The sequence below is a fragment of the Sapajus apella genome, unplaced genomic scaffold (assembly GCF_009761245.1).
Source record: "Sapajus apella isolate SASKATOON/1434 unplaced genomic scaffold, GSC_monkey_1.0 scaffold12, whole genome shotgun sequence".
Lineage (NCBI taxonomy): Eukaryota > Metazoa > Chordata > Mammalia > Primates > Cebidae > Sapajus > Sapajus apella.
In genome coordinates, this window is record NW_022436952.1 from 22,456,280 (window position 1) to 22,483,223 (window position 26,944).

General features: G+C 48.3%; 1 protein-coding gene and 1 long non-coding RNA gene across 2 annotated transcripts; both read left to right on the plus strand.

Annotated features, from left to right (window-relative positions):
* The first annotated feature begins 389 nt into the window (after positions 1 to 389).
* LOC116553108 (60S ribosomal protein L26-like) lies at positions 390 to 909 on the plus strand. The gene has a single exon (XM_032280254.1). It carries the CDS (start codon positions 429 to 431, stop codon positions 864 to 866), a length of 438 nt encoding a protein of 145 aa, XP_032136145.1. The 5' UTR covers positions 390 to 428; the 3' UTR covers positions 867 to 909.
* Positions 910 to 9,269: 8,360 nt separating this feature from the next.
* LOC116553109 lies at positions 9,270 to 20,054 on the plus strand. The gene is made up of 2 exons (XR_004269639.1): positions 9,270 to 9,999; positions 19,025 to 20,054. It is a non-coding gene; the product is annotated as an uncharacterized LOC116553109 (long non-coding RNA).
* Positions 20,055 to 26,944: the final 6,890 nt, after the last annotated feature.

The window sequence follows — 26,944 nt, forward strand, 5'->3', positions numbered from 1 at the left end:
GGTAGCTCATGCCTGTAATCCCAGCACTTTGGGAGGCTGAGGCAGGCAGATCGCCTGAGGTCAGGAGTTCAAGACCAGTCTGGCCAACATGACAAAACCTTGTCTCTACTAAAAATACAGAAATTAGCTGGGTGTAGTGGCACACAGCTGTGATCCCAGCTGCTCAGGAGGCTGAGACAAGAGAATCACTTGAACCCAAGTGGCAGAGGTTGCAGTGAGCCGAGGTAGCGCCACTGCACTCCAGCCTGGCAACAGAGGGAGACTTCGTCTCAAAAAAAAAAAAAAAAAAAAAAAATTAAACATAGAATTACCATATGATTCAGCAATTCTACTTCTGGGTATATACACTTGTACCCAAAGAAATTGAAAGCAGGGAGCGTGTAATTCTCTTCCCTTTTGTGGCCATCGCCCAAGTGGGAGCTGCCAAAATGAAGTTCAATCCCTTTGTGACTTCCGACCGAAGCAAGAATCGCAAAAGGCATTTCAATGCACCTTCCCACATTCGCAGGAAGATTATGTCCTCCCCTCTTTCCAAAGAGCTGAGACAGAAGTACAACGTGCGATCCATGCCCATCCAAAAGGATGATGAAGTTCAGGTTGTACGAGGACACTATAAAGGTCAGCAGATTGGCAAAGTAGTCCAGGTTTACAGGAAGAAATACGTAATCTACATTGAACGGGTGCAGCGGGAAAAGGCTAATGGCACAACTGTCCATGTAGGCATTCACCCCAGCAAGGTGGTTATCACTAGGCTAAAACTGGACAAAGACTGCAAAAAGATCCTTGAACGGAAAGCCAAATCTCACCAAGTAGGAAAGGAAAAGGGCAAATACAAGGAAGAAACAATTGAGAAGATGCAGGAATAAAGTAATCTTATATACAAGCTTGATTAAAACTTGAAATGAGGAAAAAAAAAAAAAGAAAAGAAATTGAAAGCAGGGACTCAAATGGACATTTACATACCCGTGGTTATAGGAGTATCAGCCACAGTGGCCAAGAGGTGGAAGCAACCCTTGGCTAATCAACCCCACAGATGAATGGATCAACTAAATGCGATAAATACACACAATGAAGTGGCATGTAGCCTTAAAAGGAAGAAAATTCTGACACATGCTCCTACATGGATGAAACTTGAGGACTCTATGCTAAGCAAAAAAGCCAATTACCAAAGGTCAAGCACAGAATGATTTCATTTACATGAGGTAGGTAGAGTATTCAAACTCATGGAGACAGAAAGCAGAATGATGGTGGCAGGGGCTTATGGGAAGGAGGTTTGGGGGGTTAGTAGTAATGGGAACAGAGCTTCATTTTGGGACAATAAAAATGTTCTGGACATGGATGGTGGTGATAGTTGCACGATGTGAATGTACTTTAAAAGGTTAAGGCAAGCCGGGCATGGTGGCTCACACCTGTAATCTCGGCACTTTGGGAGACCGAGGTGGGTGGATCACAAGGTCAAGAGATAGAGACCATCCTAGCCAACATGGTAAAACCCTGTCTCTACTAAAAATACAAAAATTAGCTAAGCATGGTGGCACACACCTGTAGTCCCAGCTACTTGGGAGGCTGAGGCAGGAGAATGGCTTGACCTCGGGAGGCAGAGGTTGCAGTGAGCCAAGATCGAGCCTCTGTACTCCAGCCTGGGCTACAGAGTGAGACTCTGTCTCAAAAAAAAAACATGGTTAAGGCAGCAAATTTTTATGTCACATACATTTTCTACAATTAAAATAAATAATTTATAATTAAAAAATTAATTAAAGGCCGGGCACAGTGGCTCATGCCTAAAATCTCAGCACTTTGGAAGGCCAAGGCTGGCGGATCAACTGAAGTTGGCTGTTTGAGACCAGCCTGGCAAACACGGTGAAACCTGGTCTCCGCTAAAAATATAAAAATTAGCCAGACATGGTGGCATGTGCCTGTAATTCCAGCTACCTGGGATGCTGAGGCAGGAGAATCTCTTGAACCCAGGAGGCGGAGGTTGCAGTGAACCGAGATGTTGCCACTGCACTCCAGCCTGGCCTGGGTGACAAAGTGAGACTCCATCTCAAAAAAAAAAAAAAAAATCATAATTAATTAATTAATTAAATGGGAATAAGAAAGAAACTAACTTGATTCTCTAAGGATCTGGGAAACAATTGGCACAAGGGTGGGGAGCAGGCAAGGGGGAAGAGGATAAGTGTTTGTATTTAAGGCCCATTAGACAGCAGGACCAGGTTCTAATTGCAGCTCTGTTACCTACCCGCTGGCTGAACCCCGGCAACTCTCTTAACGGCCTTCAACTCTGGAAGAGGAACAGCACTGCAGGGAGGACAAGGAGATGCTGGATGTCCACTGTACAGAAAGTGCAACACAAATGCATGGAAATATTATTATCTGCTGAAAAGGGACAAGGGTACCAACCTGCAGAAAAGGAAGGTGATCCACGACAAGGAGGTGGTAATGGGAGGATGCTTTTGAGATCTGGGCAGGAGTCGTGAAGGTTCAGGTCAGCCAGTGGGGAATAAGATAGGGAGACCAGAGGAGAGGACTAGAGTTTCCTTAGCTGGAGGTAGGGTCCCTGAACATGGATTCCAGAGGTCCACGCAGCACACTTTGGGGAATTCTTATAAGCCCCCCTGATAGTCTAACAGAGGAGGAATGAAGAGCTCTGAAAATTGTCAGGTGCCACTAAGATAAGAGTGAATACATTTCTGAAAATACTGACCCTAAATCCCAGCCTGGGAAAAAAGGAGTAAATGAAGATTGATTGGAGAGCATTGATCAGGGTCAATATTTTTCCAAATTCTGGCACTACACCCCTGGCAGTATGGAAAGTGATTTCCGTTGGCACACAGGCTCCCATTAAAAGGCATAGTCATTTCAATTTTCATTCAATCTTTCCTGTGACTTCCAGGACAGAGCCACTGGTTGGTGCTATTATGTTTTACGCACCCCTCTAAACTTTGTAAGTCTTGGGCCTTTATTTGAGAAACAGCAATTTCAGTAGGCAACAATGTCTACTTTGGAAATCAGCAAATCTGGCCTAGTACCTGGTTTTGTAAATAAAGGTGTTTTGTTTTGTTTTGTTTTGTTTTGTTTTGTTTTGTTTTGTTTTGTTGAAGATGGAGCCTCACTCTGTCATCCAGGCTGGAGTGCAATGGTGCAATCTTGGCTGACTGCAACCTCCACCTCTCTGGTTCAAGCGATTCTCCTGCCTCAGCCTCTTGAGTAGCTAGGTCTATAGGCATGGGCAACAATGCCCAGCTATTTTTTTACTTTTAGTAGAGACAAGGTTTCACCATGTTGGCCAGGCTGGTCTTGAACTCCTGACAGCAGGTGATATGCCCACCTCAGCCTCCCAGAGTGCTGGGATTACAGTAAATGCAGTCACACTCATTCATTTTCATAACATGTCTGGCTCTTTCACTATGCATTAGTCCGTTTTCGTACCACTGTAAAGACATACCCAAGCCTGGGAAATTTATAAAGAAAAGAAGTTGAACTGACTCACAGTTCAGCATGGACTGGGAGGCCTCAGGAAACTTGCAATCATGGTGGAAGTTGAAGGGGAAGTAAGGCACCTTATTCACAAGGCATCAGGAGAGAGAGGTGCCCAGTGAAGTGGGACAAGCCCCTTAGAAAACCATCAGATCTCATGATAACTCACTATCACGAGAATAGCATGGGGAAAATCACCCCAACGATCCCATTACCTGCACCTGGTCTCTCCCTTGACAGGTGGAGATAATGGGAATTATCGGGATTATAATTTGAGATGAGATTTGGGTGGGGACACAAAGCCATGACATATCACACTACAATAGCATTGTTAAATGGTTGTTACAAAGACCGACAGGATTGCCTGCGAAGCCCAAAACGTTTACCATCTGGCCCATTACAGAAAGAGTTTGAGTACTCCTGGTCTGATTTAATTGTAATGGTTTTGTTTTCAGTGTATTTATTCCCAAGTACTTTCTGTCTGTTATAAATCATACCAGTTTTTCACTGATGGTGACAATAACCAATCGCAGTTTTAAAAAATCCATATAAAGAAAAAAATTAACAAAATAATATAATATTAACAAACAAATGTAATATTCTGTAATAAGTAAGATTTGTAGATTGCAGGGCATGATACCCTTATACAGTAAGTGAGGCTTGATCAACACTGGATTACGAGTAGGGAACGTTGAGGGATTTGAGGATGATGAAGATAAAGAGCCACTTTGGTAGATGTAACGGATCTGAAGGATAAAAGGGGTCTGGGAAGGGGATTTCATGAAAATAAGGTATTTGTACCCATTTAAGAATGGGGAGACGGCACTGCACATCCTAATAGATTTAGCAAGGGTGGTGTGGGGAGGCCGAGGGATGGGCAAGTGGAACCAAGTGAAGCCAAGGTTGGTAAAGAGAAAATGATGGTGCCAGGGAGTCATGGATGGATCCCTTCCAAACTGGGGTTTTCCCTACAGAAGTATCGTGTCAGAAATGTAAAGATCCCAGTGACAACCAGAACAATAACACTTAGCCCTGTTTACAGAGTGCAGGTTCTAAGCCCTTCACACTCATAAACTCATTTAATCCCCACAGTAACCCAATGAGGAAATTGAGGCACAGAGAGGGTAAGTGACTTGCTCAAGGTCACACAGCAGGCGAGTGGTGCAGCCAGGCACTCTATTAAGCTCTGCAGCATGAAAAGGCAGGCAGACCTGATGAACAGGCTGGTGTGGCTAGATTCACCCAACATCTGAGCCTGCCATCCAGGAGGTGATGAGGCCTTTGTCATTCATAGAGTCAGGTCTGGGATCTGTGACGCTGGGTCAGCTGAGCACCTGGCTAGCCCATCCTAGTCTCAGTCACCTGCCGTTTGGGATCTGGGTCATGGAGAGGCTCTCATCTGGTGACATCACAGATGACAAATCATGATGACTTTGCAAAGGAAGTGACAAGGTCTCAATTGCCAAGAAGAGGCAGAGCTGTGAGGCAGCCGCAGAAAGACAAACCTTTCAGAGGCACGGGGTGGCTGCAGCCCCAACAGCCCAGAGAAATCTCAGAAGGAGAGGGACAGAGGGGCCCTACATGACCAAATTGGAAGCTGCAGGCCAGGGGCTGGGCGTCTGCCTGTGCCTTCCATGTTATGGTTCAGAAAGCAAACGTCCAGAGCAGTGTAACAGATACATCCTGTCATACATGCCTGTTTTTGCAATTTTTTTCTATCCTATATCTCACCATCTGAAATTATATCATTCACTTGTTAATTATTGACTCCGCTCTTAGTATGTTATCTCTGTGATGTTAAATTCTGTACTTGGTCTTCATCCTGCTGCCTGACCCCATAGTAGGTGCTAATAATATTGGTTTAATTTAAATCCCACTTCAGCTCAAACTTCTAAATGTGTAGGGGTCACTTAGGGTTACCCACTCATGGAGAATGAGCACCTTAGCTTGGTGAACAGAGGGGACAGCAGCCAGAACCCAAGCAGGGTGAGACGACCCCGCTTTCTCAGCCTCTCTCCCAGGAACACAAGGACAGCCAGCAGCATCTCTGGGTCCCCAGGGGAGATGGGGAGGAGCTGAAGCATTTCTCCTGGTGCCTGGTGGCATAGTGGGCCACCTTCAATGGGCTGCTGACTCGGCAATTATGTTTGTTTCTGAAAACAGCTATACTACAGCTAGAAATCAAAAGATGTCCACATAAGCAAACAAACCTTTTAGCTATTGCTATGGGCTGTGGGTTGAATTCTGTCCTCCCAATTCACATGCTGGAGTCCTAACCCCCTGTAACTCAGAATGGGACTTTATTTGGAAGTAGGATCCTTGCAGACGTAATTAGGATGAGTTCATACTGGAGTAGGATAGAGTTTCTTATAACAAGGGAAATGTGGACACGGACATGCGCACGGGGACATGCGCACATCTACAAGGCAAGGAACGTCAAAGATGGCCAGCAAACCACCCTGGCGAGGGCCAAGGCCTGGAGCCCATTGTCCCTCACAGCCCTCAAGGGAACCATCCCTGGAGACACCTTGATCTCGGATTTCCAGGCTCCAGAACTGGGAGACAATACATTTCTTTTGTTCAAACCACCTCGGCAGTGGTGCTTTGTTACAGAGGTCCTGGCAAACGACACAGCTCTTTCCCACCGTGGATCCAGCCTCAGCAAGTGAGCGAGTTGCAGAGGATCCACGTGGGAAGAAGAGGGTGGCGGTGTCCCTCTTGCTAACGGGGGTGCAGTAAGGGGCTCTCTGATGACCTGCCCCTCATCCCCGCCTGCCTCCGCCCAGCCAGGTTCTGGTTCCCACACTTGGAACCACCGTCCCTACTCCCTTTCATCTCCCTTCTTTTCTTTTTAGCCTGCCCACCTCCAGGGCCAGACTCACCTGGCTTTGCATCAGACATCCCAGTTGGTCTCTCCCAGCTGTGCAAATACCAAGGCTGCCTCAACACACAGGAGCGTTAACTCTGGGAAACAAGAGTAAGAAAGACACACGGGGGCAGAGGTGGAGGGGCACCTCACAGCCTGGCCAGTCACCTGGAGGGTGCCATGCTTAGCAATTTGCCAGATTGGCCAGGTATCATGAGAGGGAATGCAGACTGCAGAACTGAGAGTACAATGCAGCCCATTTATGTAAGGAAGAAAGGATGTGTTTATGGTTCTGCCAGATGTGTCCCAAGGAGTTCGTGCTAATTAGCTCTGGATGATGAAGTAGCAAGTGGTTTCAATTTTATTCCTCGTGCTCGTAAATATGGCATAGTATGTTGGCAGGAAACATGTAGGCAAGCGTGTCTGTGCATGTAAAAACAGTAATACAGTCAGCCCTCTGTATCTGGGGGTTCCATGACTGCAAATTCAACCAATCATGAACCTAAAATATTCAGAAAAACTACAAATATAAATAATAATACAACAATAAAACGTGAATAAAAATACAGTATAACAACTATTTACATAGCATTTACATTGTATTAGGTATGATAAGTCATCTAGAGATAATTTAAAGCATATGGAGGGTGCGTGTAGGGTTTTTTTTGTTTGCGTGTTTTTGGGTTTTTTTTTTTTTTTTTTTTTTTTTTTTTTTGAGACAGGATCTCACTCACTCTGTCTCCCGTGCTGAAGTGCAGTGGCATAATCACAGCTCATTGCTGCAGCCTTGACCTCATGGGCACAAGCAATCCTCTTGCCTCAGCCTCCTGAGTAGCTAGGACTGCAGGCATGCACCACCACACCTGTCCAATTTTTGCGTTTTTTGTGGAGACGGGATATCCCTATCTTGCCCAGGCTGGTCTCAAACCCCTGAGCTCAAGCAATCCACCTGCCTTGGCCTCTCAAAGCTCTGGGATTATAGGCTTGTGTCACTGCACACAGCTGCGCATAAATTCTGTGTAAGGAACTTGAGCATCCGTGGATTCTGGTATCTACGGGGTCCTGGAGTCAATACCCCACAGGTACAGAGAGACAACTGTACTGAAAATCTTGAGTAGATCGGAACCTAAGGAATCAGACATTTCAATGTCTGCATCGAGTGAGGCTGACCTGAAGTGGGGTAGACGGGGAAGCTTTCTTTGTTATCCGCTTCCCTTTGACCCAGCACGTTAGGTGAGACTACATTGACCAACCATCCCAGTTGATGCAGAACCAAGGGATTTTCCAGCATGCAGAAATCTTAGCGCTAAATTGTTGGCCACGGTGGACTAGAGCCACACACACAGGACTCTGAAAAGGTACCTGGGAAGCTGTATATGGCTAGACCAGGACTCATCAGCCCGGCCCTCCATAGACACAGGACACACTCATCCTGGCCCTGGGGAGAGGCCATTGCTGTCCATCAACAGTTTTTCCCAAGAGACTTTCTCCTACTCAACACTGAGAACAATACATTGAAAGAGTCATGGCTTCCCCAGCAATGGGAGGTGTTCCTGTAGGTACCTGGCCTCTTCCAAGAACCTAGTGGGACAGGAGGCAAGTACTGGGAGGGAGATTGGCCTCAGCGCTTCTCACTTTGAGATGCTCCAGAGTGTTTACCTGCTTTGGCTCAAGTCTCGTGGAGTTTCAGATCCTAAGAGCTATGGTTTGGGTCATCCCCTGCCACCTTCCCCAAAAGATTTCCTCAAAGTTTCTCTCTCACTCTGGCTTATTTTACACATAGAAAATGAAAGCCAGCCATGGTGGCTCATCCCAGTAATTCCAGCACTATGGGAGGCCGAGGCGGGAGGATCACCTGAGGTCAGGAGTTCGAGACCAGCCTGGCCAAGTAGAGTTCGAAACGCCATCTCTACTATAAATAAAAAAAATTAGTCAGGTGTGGTGGCACATACCTGTAATTCCAGCTACTCGGGAGTCTGAGGCAGGAGATCGCTTGAACTTGGGAGGCAAGAGGCTGCAGTGAGCCGAGATCGCGCCATTACAACTCCAGCCTGGGCGACAAGAGTGAAATTCTGTCTTAAAAAAGAAAAAAAGAAAAGAAAAAAGAAATTGGATCTACCTACTTATTTCACCCTCTGGGGAAAGCAAAAGTGAGAGTGAAAATTATTTTCCTCATTTATCCACGGAAACTGAGGCCCAGAGAGGTTTGGTGCCTTGTTCGAGGCCCCCTGTGAATCAGGGACAGAGGGGTGGCTGTCTATAGCCCAGCCAAGAGCTGCCACTGCATTTTCCTCATTTAATGTTTGCCCCCACACTCCCTCTGAGCAGCCACGAGGATAAGATGCTCTGTTGCATGCAGAAGGGATGCAGGCAGTGTCTGGAAGGGCTTACAGGTGCCATCTATTAGGAGAAAGAAAACTTACATAAAGTGAGTCCATGTAGAAAACACAGAGGCAACAGTTCTGGGAAACATCCCTTGACTTTTGCCTGGGTGTTGCCTTTTGAGCCACACAGAATCCACTGCAGGAAGAGGCCAGAAGTTCCTTCTCATCCTGTTGTCCTCTCTCTATCCCCTCTGTCCACTCTGCCTTTTCCATCTCTGCCCCTTTCTGGCCCTTATCCTTCCTGTCCATTATCCTAGGAACCTCAGATCCTTCTGTCTGCATGGTGAGAACTCTACAAAAAGGTGAACCTTCTCTTGCTAACATGGACCCATTCTTAACAGCAACACTTCAAAATCGATTGATGTTACAAACTCTTGTCTATGTCCTTTCCATAAAAGCGTTCCCAGCAAGGAAGAGAGTAGGGCAGAGAGATGGAGAGAAATGGAGACCTCGCCACCCCACCCCACCTTACTAGATGAAGGAGCCGTGTCTCAGAAACAGGGCACTCAGGCTCTTGACTCCCAGGTTAGAGAACAAGGCACAGAACAGCCCCTCCTCCGGAATCACAGGACCCCTGACTTGGCAAATTTATCCAAGGGCACCCTGACTCCTCTGCCACGTGGATTGTTGGTTCCAGCGATGAGCAGCCCAATGAACAGTGATGTCAGACTGTTTGGGTCCAGATCATTCCTGAGCCATGAAACAGTTAAGAAATATCCTGCCCCACTGGCTGCCGTGCTCATAAAGGCAAACCAACGTGTACTTCCTTGTGGCTCCAAGACGCGCTGGCTCACTTATTTGCTCACACCCAGCACATCCAGCAGGCAGAGAAGGCAGCAGCAGGCAGGACCGCCACCCTCCCATGCAAATCACCCCCAGGAGTGCAGCTGGGCTCCTCCCGCTCCTCCTGGGCAATGCTCCTGGGGCGTCTGTGGGGAAGATGCCATCCCGGGCGCTGTGCACTCTTCCTCATCCTTGCCATCCTGCTCGACACAGTCGGCCTGGTCCTTTTGCTTCTGGGGATCTTGGCCTCCCTGAGTTACTGGGACTTCCTTGTCTACACAGGCGCCCTGATCCTGGCTTTCAGCCTTCTGCTCTGGATCATCTGGTATTCCTGCAACATTGAGGTGTGCCCGGAGAAACTGGACCTGTAGTTTGGCCATGGGAAGAGGAAGAGAGATGCAGGTGCTGTATGCAGACATGTCTGTGAACCTCGGGCTCCTGGGCACCAGCACATTGCAGCTTCTACCTAGCAAGCCCCGCCAGGACCAGGTGAGTGCACACAAGACCTACCTGGCAGGGTGGCCAGAGGGGCTTGGACAAGCAGGGGCACAATCAGGCTTCCTGAGGCTGCATGAGCAAGGAGCCGGACACTGCACCCCCAGCCAGGGATCCCGGGACCCTGGCCTCCCATCCTGCTGGGGTGGACCAGCCAAGAGGATGTGCGGTAGGGGTTTTCTCCTCTGGGTCCTTTTCCTCACCTAGTCTGGAAAGGAAGTCTCCACAGCCCCTTCCACCTCTGATATGCCACGAATAATCCTGCCTGCCAGGCAGAACGGGAAGTTATCCCTTTAGCTTGAAACTTGGGGAAAAAAAGACCCCATCTGGGTTCTCTGTTGGGGAGAATCCCTGCTGGGGAGAAAAGTCTTTAGCACAGGAGAGGATGGAAAGTTCCCCAATGGCTCTTGTGCCCTCGCATGCATGAAGGGGCGTGAACTGAGCTGCGGTGAAAGCAAACAGAGCAGAACCACGCAGAACGGTCCCTTTCACTCACTTCCTTCTGCACCTGCCCAGGTGGGATATGTGAAGGCGGGTAGGGACTATTTCCCTCCATGCCTGCTCGGTGCACACACCTCCTCTCACTGCAGTGCTCCCACCCTACCCTCACTCACTTTCACGCACAGACAACACATGTGCCCAGGCAGCCTCCAAGACCCAGAAGTCAGGAGCCTTGGGCTTCATGGATTTTGTCAGCTGAGTTGCACGTCACAGCTCAGTCTATTGCATGCAGCCAAAGAGGCAGATAGCTGTAAGATTTTTCACATCAAGACAGAGTCCCAAAGATAGAGTGGTCTGGTCCTTACCACCCTGAATTAGAGATGGACAGCTCTCCCCAGGGGACTGAAGTCAGGGCCCTGGTTCATTGGGCAGCCATACCCTCCTCCCCAGGTGGGCCCAACCTGCACAAATGTTCTTACTCCCTTAGCAAATTTAAGAGCAAAGGTCGTTGCTGCGTTGGAAGAAGGAAATAATAATTGTTTTTTCTGGGAGATTACATCTGACTCTCAGAACTTGGAGAAAAGAGCAGTAAACTGAAGAGGTCTCGGTAGAGTAAGGTAAGCCCATATCTAGTAAATGATGTAGAAAGAGACGACAAGTCAGTCCCACTCTAATCCTCGACACTTGCTAGCTGGGTGGTGATGGCCAGACTGCACACTCTGAGCCTGGGATTCTCATCTGTAAGATGAAGAGAATATCCCTGGACCTTATTGCTGTAAGGTTCAAATAGAGATGAGGCAGGGAAAGGCTCCACCCTTGATATGGTTCTTACAGACGTTAAGCATACAAAACACATAATCTGGGATGAGTTAACTGATCCATAGTCCAAATGTGAAGTACCTTAGTGTCCCTCAGATTGGCAGTGGTGTGGGTCAACTCACACTTTGCATCAAGAACCTTCAAAGCAAAAAGGGACTCACGATTTGAATGCTGGTATGTTGGAATGCGTAAGGCACTGTGCAAGACACTGGGGATACGACATGAGACGCAAGGGCCGGGCAGGGCGGCTCACGCCTGCAATCCCAGCCCTTTGGGAAGCCGAGACAGGCAGATCACTTGAGGTCAAAAGTTCAAGACCAGCCAGGGTAACATGGTGAAACCCCATCTCTACCAAAAATACGAAAAGTTACCCACACATGGTGACGCGCACTGGTAATTCCAGCTATTCAGGAGGCTGAGGCAGGAGGATTGCTGGAGCCCAGGGGGCGGAGGTTGCAGTGAGCCGAGATTACATCACTGCACTCCAGCCTGGGCAGCACACTGAGACCTGTCTCAATTTAAAAAAAAAAAAACACACATGACACGGGGGTTCTACTTTTAGGGAGTTTACCACTGGGTGAGAAAGACAGATATTCACTAAAGAGTCACACTTTTTTATTTTATGTCTCTGTTATTGAACACAATTACAGGCATATCCATTTTTAGACTGCATTCTAGCCCGGGCATAAAGCAGCACCCCTGTTCTCTCTCCCTCTTCCTCTTCCTCTTCCTTCCTCTCCTTCATTCTTTTTTTTTCTTAAAAAAAAAAAAAAGAAGACATCACAGCTTCGTAATATAGTAGACTTCACCCTTGTTTCTTTTACCTCTTTCCACCAGTGTCGTCTAACATTTGGAATAACACTTAGACATTGTTGGTACAAAGCCCCCCAAACTAACATAGTTTCATTTGGTCTGTTCTCTAACAAAGGGCTGCTTCAAATAGGACAGTGTCATGTCACCATCTCTGGGTCCAGATTTGTATTAAAAAAAAAAAAAAAAAGAGTCACACTGACAGAAGTAAAATAACAAAGTCAGCTCTGTGCTAGGAAGACGAGGAGCATCCTCCCACGAGAATACTCAGCAGAGAAACTGACCCAAAAGGTGAAGTCAGGGAAGGCTTCCTGGAGGAGGTGATGTTAGGCTGAACACCAAAGGAAGCATGAGAGGTAAGTGGAAAGTCTTTCAGGGAGAGACAAAGTCTCGGGCAAAGGTCCCGGAATAACAGGAAATAAAAGATGATGGGGAGATTGAAGGGCAGAGAGCAAATGTCAGAGAGGGTTAGGGCCCTGTGGTCAGCAGAGGCCAGATATGACACAGTCTTGAGGGCCCTCTGAAGGATTTTGGTCATTACTTTAAGAACAATAAGAATCCATTGAAGAAGTATAAGCAGAGGTAGGGGCTTAACATAATAGGACCTATGTTTCCAAAAGACCACCCTGACCACAGTATAGGATAGGTTATTATGGTTATGATTATTACCAGTTGAAACCCATTTTGGGAGCCAAGACAAGTGGCCAAACAACACAGAGTCCCCAGTGTATGGCTCCGTGCCCTGCGCACCCTTTCCTCATTGAACAGAAGTTCAACAGCCCAACGTTGAAGAGCATGGGCCATACCCAGACTGCCTGGCTGGAATCCAGTTTTATTCCTTTCTAGCAACGTGACTTGGGGCAAGTTCCTTCACCTCTCCATGCCCCATTGCTCCAAATATGTAAAATGGAGATGTGCAAATAATAGTTCCTACGTCATAAGCAGGTTGCACAGATTAGGTGGATTCATATTTGTTCAGCACAATGCAAGTGATGACTAAATCAAGTGCCAGTCACGATGCAGGTAGCCAGCACATTACAGAGGGTGTGGTCTCCCTCCAAGGCAGACACCCCTTGAAGCGTTAGGATCAATCCTAATGGCAGTGTACAGCATTAGGATTTTTCAATAGGTATGAGACTAGATGCTGCTCCAGAGTGCCCGGGTTTTGTCCTGGTTCAAAGGGCCTTCAGAAGGTGCAAGAGGTTCTTTATTGGGGCCGGGCGTAGTGGCTCATGTCTGTAATCCCAGCACTTTGGGAGGCCGAGCTGGGCAGATCACAAGGTCAAGAGATTGAGACCATCCTGGCCGACGTGGTGAAACCCCGTCTCTACTAAAAATATAAAAATCGGCCTGGTGGTGCACACCTGTAGTCCCAGGGCATGGTGGCGCGTGCCTGTAGTCCCAGCTACTTGGGAGACCGAGGCAGGAGAATCGCTTGAACCCGGGAGGTGGAGGTTGCAGTGAGCTGAGATTGCGCCACTGCACTCCAGCTTGTGACAGAGTGAGACTTCGTCTCAAAAAAAAAAAAGAAAAAGAAGTTCTTTGTTGTATTCTTTATTGAACCACCATCCCCTGCCACATTTCAGGGATGGCCCAGAGTGACAGATTCGTGTGTACTGAGACCTGATGTTTGGAAGGCTGCTCACTTATGAAGCTGCCCAACCCTCCCCCCCGCGTGGCCTTGGGGGAGTCATTTTACTTCCCTGTAGAATGAGAGATGTGGTTTCCAAGGGAGGTTTCGAACTGCGCTTTGCTGATGTCCCTGGGAGGGGGTTGGGGCTGTGGTGAGGGGCAGAGGGAGGAGACAGGAGTCCTGCAGCCCTACCCACCCTACAGCACACATTTCACCCACAACAGCAGTGTTCTCAGCAGATTTGCACATTAAACTGGCACGTAAGGCTTGATGTGAATGCAAGCTTCTGATGCCAAAAAATTTTCGAAAAACAACTCATCTCAGTTCCCCTACAGTCTATGACCTTTGGCCTGCATGTCAACATCAGACATATTCACGATTTACGGGTAGATTGTAACTGGCTTCGCCAGCTCTCTCATTCTCAGAGCAGGGTAAAAGGAAAGAATGTCGGCTCCTTGGATTCAGGGCTGACGCCAATATTCCTAGCTCAGCCTTCAGAGGCTCTCTAAGATGAAGTTGAGGCTGGGTGTGGTGACTCACACCTGTAATCCCAGCACTTTTGGAGGCCAAGGCCAGAGGATCACCTGAGGCCAGGAGCTTGAGACCAGCCTGGCCAACATACTGAAATCCCGTCTCTACTAAAAAAAATACAAAAAATAGCTGGGCATTGTGGTGTGCACCTATAATCCCAGCTACTTGGGAGGCTGAGGCAGGAGAATTGCTTCAACCAGGAAGGCAGAGATTGCAGTGAGCCAAGATTGTGCCACTGTACTCCAGCCTGAAGAGCAGAGCGAGACTCTATCTAAAAAAAAAAAAAAAAAAAAAAAAAAAATGAGGTTGCTAGAACCTGCTCCCACCCTGCCCCAGAGATGAGGAGGTCCCATGCCTGGTCAGGACAAGCTCTCTGCCCACAGCCTGCATGGTTCCCCAGAGACAGAGGGCAGGGTGGCTGGCGGCTAAGCCTCAAAGGCCCCCCCAAGAAGTTTCAGGGTGAGCGGCTTATTTTTATGGCCTAGCTGTGCTCAAAGAGAGACAGACTGCCATTTGATTTTATCACCTGGTCACTGTATTTTCAGATTTTTTTTTTTTTTTTTTTGCTCCATTTTCTACTTCTTGGTCATTTCCTGCAGTTAAGATAAGTCGCCAGGCAAAGTCAGATAAAAACTCTTGTCCTTTTATAATATAGGGTCGAAGACTACATGCCCAAAGAATACACACACACTAACACCCCAAACATACACACACATCCCTCCTCTACTGCACATGTGTTCATGCACACAAAAACACACCCCCACATGCTCACACCTACCACACACACACCCGGAAACACGCACTCACAGAAACAAACACACCCACTCCCACACCAACCGAAGCCAAAAGGCATGGAAGGCTTACAGCCTTGAGCCTTGGAAAATGAAACTTGTTCCTCCACTTCGACTTTTTCCAACAGGCAGCCTCTCCCCACTGCCCACGGAGGAGGCCAGTGGAGCTGCCAAGTCAGCTCAAAGGTGAGCCAGGCAAAAAGCCTTCCTCGCCCCCTCACCTCCTGGCCCCTTGCAGACGCAGTGCCAGGGCTGCGCAGAGGAGCAAACATTTCTCTAATCTCTCCAGGGATTTTTAATCTAAAGGGAGAGATAAAGCATGTGCATGATACTTTACAAAGTCTACACGGGAAAAGGCATTGCGGAAGATAAACATAGTCTTCCTGTAATCCCAGCACTTTGGGAGGCCGAGGAGGGCGGATCACAAGGTCAAGAGATCGAGACCATCCTGGTCGACATGGTGAAACCTCGTCCCTACTAAAAATACAAAAATTAGCCGGGCGTGGTGGTGCGCGCCTGTAGTCCCAGCTACTCAGGAGGCTGAGGCAGGAGAATTGCTTGAACCCGGGAGGCGGAGGTTGCAGTGAGCCAAGATCGCACCACTGCACTCCAGCCTGGCGCCTGGCAACAGAGCGAGACTCTGTCTCAGGAAAAAAAAAAAAAAAAAAAAAAAAGCATAGTCTTGCCAGGGCTCTGAAAGCGGAAGGGAGGCACAGAGCCTCCTGGCTGGGGGGAATCGTGCAGTGTGCGGTTCTGGCCGGGCTCCTGAGGAACAGGTAAGAATGTGACAAGAGAGATGGCACAGGGACAGCGGCGGTGGGCAGTGGGTAGGGAGGCAGTCCAGGCAAAAGGAAGGACTGCAGAAATGGAAGAATTAGGGTGTTCAGGAAAAGCTGAGCGGGCACATTTCCCTTTGGGCTGGGGTCTTCAGTGCTGACTGTGCAGGACCTTGAACACGAGGCAAGGTTGCTGACACTGGGTGAGGAGGGAGGAGCCTTCGATGGCTTTACATACCAGAGAGAGGCATGATCAAGCTTCGCCTGCGGAGGCATAACTCAGCATCGTGTGCAGAATGGATGAGAGCAAAGCAGCAGTGAGACAGAGAGGCCATTCAGTAAGCTCAGGTGGCAGGTAATAAAAGGGCTCGAGCTGAAATGATGCCCACAGAGGGGAGAGGAGAAGAGCAGAGACTTCGTGAGTGGAGGACGGCCTGTTCTGTTCTACAGCAGGTCAGGGGTGGCATTGCAGAAGGCACCCCCGGGGCATGGAGTGAGGGAGGTCAGGAGAAGGCAAGAGTTTGTTTAAAATAATGCATTTTGCCCATCCATGATAGACTGGATAAAGACAATGTGGCACATGTACACCATGGAATACTATGCAGCCACAAAAAAGGATGAGTTCCTGTCCTTTGCAGGGACATGGATGAAGCTGGAAACCATCATTCTCAGCAAACTTACACAAGAACAGAAAACCAAACACCACATGTTCTCACTCATAGGCGGGTGTTGAACAATGAGAACACGTGGACACAGGGAGGGAACATCATACACTGGGGCTTGTCAGGGGGTGGGGGGCCTAAGAGAGGGATAGCGGGGGTGGGGGAATTGGGGAGGACTAACATTAGGAGAAATACCTAACGTAGATGATGGGGGATGGAGGCAGCAAACCACCATGGCATGTGTATACCTGTGTAGCAATCCTGCACGATCTGAACATGTACCCCAGAACTTAAAGTGTAATAAGAAAAAAAGAAAAAAAATGATGCATTTTCTTTTGAGCATGCAGAGTTTGATATGCAAATGGTGTATGAGCAGAGCTACGTAATTGGCATTGACTCTGCAGATTTAAAACTCAAAGGTGAAATCAGGTGTAGAGAGGGAGGTAAGGGCTGGAGACGACTGTGGATGAGACTGCGGGGGGGTGAGCAGGTGGAGAGAAAAGGGATTGGGAGAGTGAGAAAGGGAAGGAAGGAAGAAGGAAGGAAAGAAGGAAGAAAGGAAGGGAGGGAGGAAGAAAGGAGAAAAGAATACTAAGATTCACTGAACCAGACCCTAGGGTTGCACATTACCCAATTTCACCCATCAACAAAGCCATGAGGAAAGTATGATTATCATCATCATCACCATCATCATGATTCCCCTCGTACAGATAAGAATAAGGAGGCCAGGCATGGTAGCTCACGCCAGTAATCCCAACACTTTGGGAGGCTGACGCAGGCAGATCACCTGAGGTCCAGAGTCCCAGGCCAGCCTGACCAACATGGAGAAACCCCGTCTCTACTAAAAATTCAAACTCAGCTGGGTATGGTGGCGCATGCCTGTAATCCCAGCTACTCGGGGGCTGAGGAGGAGAATTGCTTGAACCCGGGAGGCGGAGGTTGCAGTGGGCCGAGATCGCACCATTGCACTCCAGCCTTGGCAACAAGAGCGAAACTCCATCTCAAAAAAAAAAAGGGGGATAATAAGGTGTATGGATGTTAAGATACTTGCCCAATGTAATGGAACTAGGCAGTGATAGAGCCAGATTGTAAAACCGGGTATACCTGATCCTAATGTTTATGCTCTTTCCACAAGACCGGGGATCAGCAACTACAGCCAACCTCCTGTTTTTGTAGATAGAGTTTCAATGGTGCACAGCCTGGCTCATTCACTCACATGTTATCTATGGCTGTGTCATGGATAGCGGCAGGGTCGAGCAGTGGTAACAGAGACCATGTGGCCTGCAGAGCCTATGACATTTACTACCTGGCCCTTGACAGAAAACATTTGCCAGCCCCTGGCCTAGCCACGTATGCTTCCTATAGGAGCCAGGGCAGAAACTTGAGCCACGCCTGCATGTGGGGGAGGGGAAGAGGAAGGCAGATGGAAGAGCCCAAATGGAAGTTCCCGGTAATAACAAGGAAGAGACATTACACCAATGGCAAAGAGGACAAAGAAGGACGTATTATCAAGAGTGAGGGGAACTACCCATCAAATGCTTCAAAGCCATCAAAAAAGGTTGAAGCCTGAGGAGAGGCAGTTAGACAGACTCAGCAATGTGTCTTTCTCAGTAAATGGTGGGGACCGGACTGGGCACAGGGACTCATGCCTGTAATCCCAGAACTGTGGGAGGCCGAGGCAGTGGACCACCTGAGGTCGGGAGTTCGATACCAGCCTGACCAACATGGAGAAACCCTGTCTCTACTAAAAATAAAAAATTAGCTGGCTGCATGCCTATAATCTCAGCTACTCAGGAGGCTGAGGCAGAAGAATCACTTAGCCCAGGAGGCAGAGGTTGCCGTGAGCTGAGATCGTGCCATTGCACTCCAGCCTGGGCAACAAGAACAAAACTCCCTCTCAAAAAAAAAAAAAAAATGGTGGGGACAGAAATCAGATGATGCTACTTATGAGGTGGCTGAAGATGTGTGAGGAATGAGCACAGATTCATCTTCAAAGTATTTGGTGATGAGATTAAGAGGGCAGGGCGGTCATCTGCTGGCATAACTGTGCTAAGGTGCAAATTTTTAGAGAAGGGATACGGAGAATTGAGCAAGATGGTAAGTGGAGGAGAGAAAGCCAGTAGAGAGGAAAAGAGGATGCTGAGGTGACAGACGAAGATGAACCTGTGATCACATCCAAGGGGGAGGTGGGAGACAGAATTCAGAGACCAGAGAGAGGTAGGCATCAGCTTTGCCTACAAGGAAGGGTAAGGAGAGGGAACTAAGATTTGATGAGAATCTTGATATGTATCAAGCCAATCACTTATTTTCATGATCTCATTCAGTGCTTACAACTCTGTGAGCTAGAAATTCAAATGCCCATTTTTCAGGCAAAGGAAACAGTCTCACATAGTTTCAGGGCTAGCCCAAAGTAACGGTGTCATAGAGAGGCAGCTCTGGCATTCAAAGCTAAGTCTGGCAACTCCAAAGACTATGCTGGTTTCACCACACACAGGCTTGAAATGGATGGATTTGGGGTGAAGACTGATCTGTTTTATCTTTGTTTGTTCCACACAGGTCCCAGCTGATGAAGGAGAATCAATTCAAGGAGATGCGCTCTCTTTATAGCACACCCTTTAACAGCATCCAGGAGGAACAAGAAGCTGCAATGCGGAGGCTTTCAAAGTGTTCACAAGGATGCCCAAGAATGGTCGTGTTGCCAGGTTTCTGGCAGGTTCCAGGCTCCATCACGAGCCCAGCATCCCTGCACCAAATCTGACATCGTTGCTGCTGTCCCAGCTGTCTATGAAGAGCCTGAGTAGCTATCAAGTTGTTAGGACAGCAGCTCTGCAGGGGGCTTAGACACCAAAAGAGAAGTCTCATCCTCTGCAGTTCTTGTCAATGTCCTGATGTCAGTGTCAAAACGCTGAGAACCAAGCACAAGCACCAAAGTCCAAATGGGATCTCCTGCGAGCACATATCAAGCAGTATTGTTGCTGTTTCTCCTCATTGGCTCTTTGAACAGACTGTGTGGGCTCCTGGAAGCCTCCACTGTATCTAGCCTTTGATACTGTCCAGTTGGCACATGGTGACATATTCCAACGTGTTGATTGCAAATGTGAATGTACAGCCAATGCTGTGTGTGGGAGGACTCTCTCCTCCTCAGTGGGGGCCCCACTTGTTTGCACAGCCTGGCCATGCAGTGGCTCATATTGAGCTTTTAACCAACTGAAACCTCCTGCACGTTTTTCTGACAAGCCGGCAAGGCCTCTGCTATGCTGTCCTTGTGTCATTCATTTTAACAGTCCTTAAGGGCAGGATTGTTTTTATCTTAAGTTACGTCTGGCCAAGTACAGCCCAAGGACAGCAACTCTGAGGGTCAAGCCTGATAGGCTAACCAGATAGATACGCTCGGCTTCGTCATCCACCGGAGCCTTACTGCCTCACTAATTTATATTTCCCCTGGTCTAATGTTGTATTTTTTTATTTATATTTCAACCTTAGAGTATATGTGTGTCTTATAAGCTGCCTCTGATCTTTCATGGTATGAGGTGGTTACCTAAATAAAGAAGTAGATTTGGTCTTTGTTTTCATGTAACAGGACATATTCACGAGTCTTCATGATTTCATAATAGTTCTCCCAGTTTTAGCACATCCTCTTACCAATTCTTTAACTGGCCCTGGTGGAAATCCTGCAATTCTACTCTCAGCAAGGTGCCTCCAGGGAAGGAACACATAGAATACGATGTGCTAAAGACAGCAAGGCTGGGTACAGTGGCTCACGCCTGTAATCCCAACACTTTGGGAGGCTGAGGCAGGTGAATCACGAGGTCAAGAGATTGAGACCAGCCTGGCCAACATAATGAAACCCCCTCTCTACTAAAAATACAAAAATTAGCTAGGTGTGGTGGTGCACACCTGTACTCCCAGCTACTTGGGGGAGGCTGAGGCAGGAGAATTGCTTGAACCTGGGAGGCGGAGGTTGCAGTGAGCTGAGATCACACCACTGCACTCCAGCCTGGGGAACAGAACAAGACTGTGTCTCAAAAAAAGAAAGAAAAAAAAAAGAACACAGAGCACAGGTTATCCTGACACCATGGAGTCTTCTGGCGTCTCTGTGCTCTGCCACCAGCCTAGCGTCTCTGAATTGGGACGTCCTCAGAAACCTGATGAACTATCGCAAAAGAACATTGCAGTTATTGAATTCAGAAGAAATATTTCTTTCCTACTCAGAATCTTCCTCAACCACTTGTAATCCTCTCCATCTTCCCCGTTGGAAGTCTCTGTGCCTGAGCTGACTATACACCGTGAGAGGCCAGAGCCTCTTACTTGGGGCTCTAAAATTCACAGGGGGCCGGGCGCCGTGGCTCAAGTCTGTAATCCCAGCACTTTGGGAGGCCGAGGCGGGTGGATCACGAAGTCAAGAGATCGAGACCATCCTGGTCAACACGGTGAAACCCCGTCTCTACTAAAAATACAAAACATTAGCTGGGCATGGTGGCGCGTGCCTGTAATCCCAGCTACGCAGGAAGCTGAGGCAGGAGAATTGCCTGAACCCAGGAGGCGGAGGCTGCGGTGAGCCGAGATCGTGCCATTGCACTCCAGCCTGGGTTATGAGAGCGAAACTCCGTCCCAAAAAAATAAATAAATAAAATAAAATTCACAGGGAAGGAAAAGTCGCATGTACTCAAAACCAGTCTGAAAAATTCCTTGGTAAGTTGTTGTGTGGGCGGTCGCGTGACTTCTCTTAATGAGACCAGCATAGTTGTTTTGTTTTAATTCTAGAAGTGGAACCGTTTTCTGTTTTCTTTTCTTTGGCTGGGTACCAAATGCAGTCGTTGGCTTTCATTTAGTAGAAGCCAAATTGTTGAAAATCTGTGAATCTTAAAAAACTAGGATCCCACTCTGGCCAGAGTGTACGTTCACATCTAAGAGAGACTGAAGGAGCTGAGAGTGGCTGAGCAGCCGATTCCGACCTCACGTGTCACACTCACTCTAGGGAATTTCTCACACCGTTTGCATCACCCTTTCTCACACACTTGGGCTGTTAGTCTGCAAGTTAAACACACATATGATGGTTCTCCATGTAGAGCATTTGTTCGACTCAATTAGAGGCCATGCTTCTTGGGAGAATGACTATTGAATAAATCTGTGATGATAGGAGTAAGGGGTGAATTAAATGTAGTCCCTACTGATTACTTACTAGTCTTTAGCCTGCAGGAAGAAAAGGGAGGCCCACAGAGGAGGATTTTCTGGAATTTGTCATTGGCCACCCAGCAACCACATTAAAGAACTGGAACTCAGCTGGGCATGGTGGCTCACGCCTGTAATCTCAGCACTTTGAGAGGCTGAGATGGGCAGATCACGAGGTCAAGAGATCGAGACTATCCTGGCCAACATGGTGAAATCCCATCTCTACTAAAAATACAAAAATTAGCTGGGCGTGGTGACGGGTGCCTGTAGTCCCAGTTACTCGGGAGGCTGAGGCAGGAGAATCGCTTGAAACCGGGAGGCGGAGGTTGCAGTGAGCTGAGATCACACCACTGCACTCCAGCCTGGGCAACAGAGCAAGACTCCATCTCAGAAAAAAGAAAAAGAACTGGAACTGAGAAGGGCCACCTAGCCAGTGCATGTGGAAACTGTAGAGCAATCCCTCCCAGGCAAGGCTTTATCCAATAGCTGAGCATCTGCAAGGAGGACACCACTCAGAGACTCCGAACAGTACAGAATTAGAGGACAGGAGCCCTGAAGCCATCTTAAAAAGCACGAAGCCATGCTTGTCCAACTGTATGAAAATCACTTAGGGTTATTGTTTAAATGCAGATTCACCGTGGCTCCTGCTTGGAATCCAAGCAATTTGGGAGGCCGATGTGGGTAGATCCCTTGAGTCCAGGAGTTTGAGACAAGTATGGGCAATGTGCTAAAACCCAGTCTCTACAAAAAAATACACAAATTAACTGGGCCGGTTAGCATGTGCCTGTAATCCCAGCTACTTGGGAGGCTGAGGCAGGAGGATCACCTGAGCCCAGGTAGCTGAGGCTGCAGTGGGCCGTGATTGCACCACTGTACTCCGGCCGGCATGGCAGAGTGGGATCCTGTCTCAAAAAAACAAAAATGCAGATTCAGATTCAGTAGATCTGGGGAGGGGCCCAAGACTGCCTTTCTAACAAGCTGCCAGGCCATGCTGCTGCCACTGGTTCCTGAGACAATTTGAAGAGAGAGGCTCTCAAGCAACCCCATCATTTCAGGAGTGGAGAAACTGAAACTGCAGGCAGAGCGGTTTTACCAAGTTCAAGCAACTGAACAGTGACAGATCCAGGTCTGGAGCCCAGATCTCCAGGCTGCCAGTCAAGTCTTCTTGCCTCTCCATAAATGGCTGACTGGTTTCTCCCGAGCCCTGCGGAGCCTCAGGCAGAACAAGCAAGCGAGCAGGTCAGCAGCTGCGGAAGTGAGGCACGCTCATGCTGTAGATGAGTCATGCACCTTCACCCCTCGGGCCTCACCCAGGCTGTGCCGCGTGCCCAGGAAGGAGCAGGCCTCCACGCTGCTCTGTGTCACTTCACATACCACAATGCTGAGCCCATGGGTGCCCATCACGCCAGGCAGGGAGGGAGGAGGAAATAGGAAGGGCCACAGTGCCACCAGGCAGGGCCACATGAAGCTGGGCTACATCTGATCTGGACTCATCCTCCCAGAAAGCTCTCCACCAAAGTGTTGGGCATGGGGAGCCTCTTACTGTTCTCCAGCCCCATCTCATGGCCCCTCCTCCTGTCCATTCCCTCTGGAGGCAACTGGGTCTTTTCAGTGACCTGAACTCTGTCCACTCTGCCACTTACAGGCTGAGTGACTATAGGTAGCCCTCTCTTATTGGGAGGCAATCATAATGACATCACAGTCACAAGTGAGCCAGCACTGGCCTTCAGGACTTCTGCAACCTCCTGAATTGGCAAATACCTTAGAAGGTATCATTTCCCCTTTGTAGAAATCAAAATGTAGAGCTGTAAACCTTAGGCCATCTCTTCCTGATCCTAGGGCTATAGACCTGTCATTTTTAAAGCTATTTAAAGTAAGGTCGGTCGGGCGCAGTGGCTCACTCCTGTAATCCCAACACTTTGGGAGGTTGAGGCAGGTGGATCAACTGAGGTCCGGAGTTTGAGACCAGCTTGACCAACATGGTGAAACCCCATCTCGACTAAAAATACAAAATTACCCAGGCAAAGTGGCACATGCCTGTAATCCCAGCTACTCTGGGGGCTGAGGCAGGAGAATCACTTGAACCCGGGAGGCAGAGGTTGTGGTAAGCTGAGATCGCACCATTGCACTCCAGCCTGGGCAACAAGAATGAAACTCCATCTTCAAAAATAAAAATAAAATAAAATAAAATAAAGTAAGATCCGCCATAATAATCAAGTTCACATTTCACACAACCTCATCCCCATGGCTTATTGCAGGACCCACAAAACCAGGGGAAGGTGGTCGTACTAGGTGGAAGGGCAGCCTACCCCCCAATCAGTAGCCTCAAAGTCCCTCAGGTTGAACTCATCTCTCAGTGAAATTACAGTACTATGGAGGAAGGGGAGCTTAGCCTGCCTGGATCACAAGCTGACCTCCATCACTGAGGAAGGCTCAGAAATGTATTTGCATGAAGGACCGAAGAGCCTCCTGGGTAAAAACAAACCCTAAGGATACAGAGAGTCAGGCAAACTGGCTTGGCCTGGTATCAGACACCTCATACAGGTATGTTCAGCTTCCCTTATCTTCCAACAGTGTTTGTTCACAGGGAAAAAGGGCTGAGAGAAGGGATCGACTGAATTGGGTTGGGGGGCAGGGAACAGACTGTATATGATACTAAGATATAATCTCAGCATGTGAAAGCATCCAACATACACTTGTGTTTGTTCCCGATAGACACAGTAATAATCTGGCAGAAAAATAAAACAATAGGTGCCAACTAGTAGCTGACTGAAGTTGTTTATGAGCTGAATCAGTTCTTCTAAGACTTCCAGAAGTTTCTTGGCAGGACAGGCACACAAGGGGAATAGGTACCAGCCAGGAAAACAAGGATAACAACAAACCATGCCTTGTCAGGAATACTGAGAAGAAAGGCGCAAATACCAGAAGCTGAATCTGAATCTGGGAAATGCCAAAACTTTGCTCTGTGAGCAAATACATCTGTGCAATGTATTTCATTGCCTGATGTCCACACTCTTGTAAGCTATCATTTTATATGTCTTTGTTGATTTGTTGTTTGCTATTTCAGGCAGGAGCATAAATCCAGTCTTTGTTATTCCATCTTAGCCAGAAGTAGAGGGGGTCCTTGTTTCACCATCAGGCTTTTGTCTTCACTCAGAAAGAGAAAATCGGAATGACAAAAAGAGTACTAGGTCAGGACTCAGCAAGTGTGCGTTCCAGTCCAGGCCCTGTGGCCTCTGGTGAGTCTTTTTACAGCTTAGAGTGATTTTACATCTCAGCTTTCTCATGTGAAGTTTGCATAAGAGTGGTGCCTCACCCGGGTACAGTGGCTCACACCTGTAATCCCAGCACTTTGGGAGGTCTAAGCGGGTGGATCACCTGAGGTCAGGAGTTCGAGACCAGCCTGACCAACATGGTGAAACACAGTCTCTACTAAAAATGCAAAAATTAGCCGGTCGTGGTGGCTGGCGCCTGCAATCCCAGCTCCTTGGGAGGCTGAGACAGGAGAATCATTTGAACCCAGGAGGTGGAGGTTGTGCACAGATCCAAGCACTAAACAAAGGGAATGGCCAGCAGCAGGTGCCTCTGACATTACAGCAGCCACAAGGTCACAGGCTTACATGCATTCCTTTATTCAACAAAGGGTCACCTCAGGCCTCATTCCATCCTGGGTCCCAAAGACTGCCTCCACCGGAACGTGGAAGGTTCCTTAGCATTTAACGCTGGTAACTTTCAGAAAAGGAAGGGGGAAGTAGGGTACAGATTCCCACTGGGGCCACCCCACCACTGGACCTCTCTGCTGTAGCCCATACTGCACTGGTCTGTGTGTACCCAAACCCCTCAAGTCAGCATGCGCACAAATAATGTGCATGTCATTTCTACACACCATAAGTTAACACTTCAGATGCCGAATTTGGCCTGCCTCTGCTTTCCAAGTTTAGGCACCCAGTTTACAATTATCACTTTTCTTTCCTTTCTTGGTTCTTTTTCTTCAAACTGGCTGCTCCTGCACCAGCCCAAGCCCTCAGGAACAACTCGTACCTATTTTACCCGCTTCACTTCCAGCCCAAGCCACAGGCTTATCCCACAGTGAAAAGGACAGAGGGCCTCTCCAAAGCTTTTCAGTGTGCTGGGCATATACCCAACATGCACAGCTGCAGCTTGGATGTTCTTTCACCCCTGACCCCATCTTTCTGACTAATCTCCTCCACCTCCTCATCAATCTGTGGCTCTGTGGCCCTCCTTTCCCAAGTTCACATCCCTGGCTGCAGCTATTCAGAATCTGAACTCTGACCCCTACCCAGAACCTCTCACTCTGAAGAAGAGTCTGGGGTTACAACACCCAACTCCAGGCCTCCCTGGCTCCCTGGGAACAACAGAGCTGTGATTCTCAAAGTGCAGTCCCTGGAACTTGCTAGAAATGCAAAGACTTAGGCCAGGCACAGTGGCTCATGCCTGTAATCCCAGCACTTTGGGAGGCCATGGCAGGCAGATCACCTGAGGTCGGGAGTTTGAGACCAGACTGACCAACATGGAGAAACCCCATCTCTACTAAAAAATATAAAATTAGCTGAGCGTAGTGGCTCATGACTATAATCCCAGCTACTTGGGAGGCTGAGGCAGAAGAATCGCTTGAACCAGGGAGGCAGAGGTTGTGGTGAGCCAAGATCTCACCATTGCACTCCTCCAGCCTGGGCAACAATGAAACTCTGTCGCAAAAAAAAAAAAAAAAAAAAAAAGGAATGCAAAGACTTTAGCACTCTATAGGGAAACCAACTCATCCCAGTTTTTCTAGGGTTTTCTTGGTATCAGTATTGAAAATTCCACATCCTGAGAACTCTGATCAGCCCTGGGCAAACCAGACTGACTGGTCATCCTAACTTTACTTGGACCTGCTAAAGGAGCAGCTTGGGGGTAGGGGTCAGCAGTGGGTGTTTAACAAGCCTTCCAGGGGATTCTGATGCCTGCTCAAGTCTTAGAACTTCACCTTACAGGTCTTTTGATGCTGAACTTGTGCCTGCCTGGGGGCTGCCCTCCGGCCAAATCCCTCTTTTCCATCCTCTCTCTGGGCACAGGAAAGCAAACCTTGTCACCTGGAGTCCTCCCCAGGCCGCACCAGCCCGAAGCAGCTCTATCAGCTGAGAAGAACCTCATGTCCTGTCCAGCTCATACTGTCTTAAGTCACCTGCAACGAGTGTCCTCGCCAGCTAGGGGGACGCACTCGTTTCTCCTCCCATCTCTTTCACATTTCAGTTTTCAAGAAAATCCAGTTTCCCTTCGTTTAGGGAAAAAGTCATGTGGGAT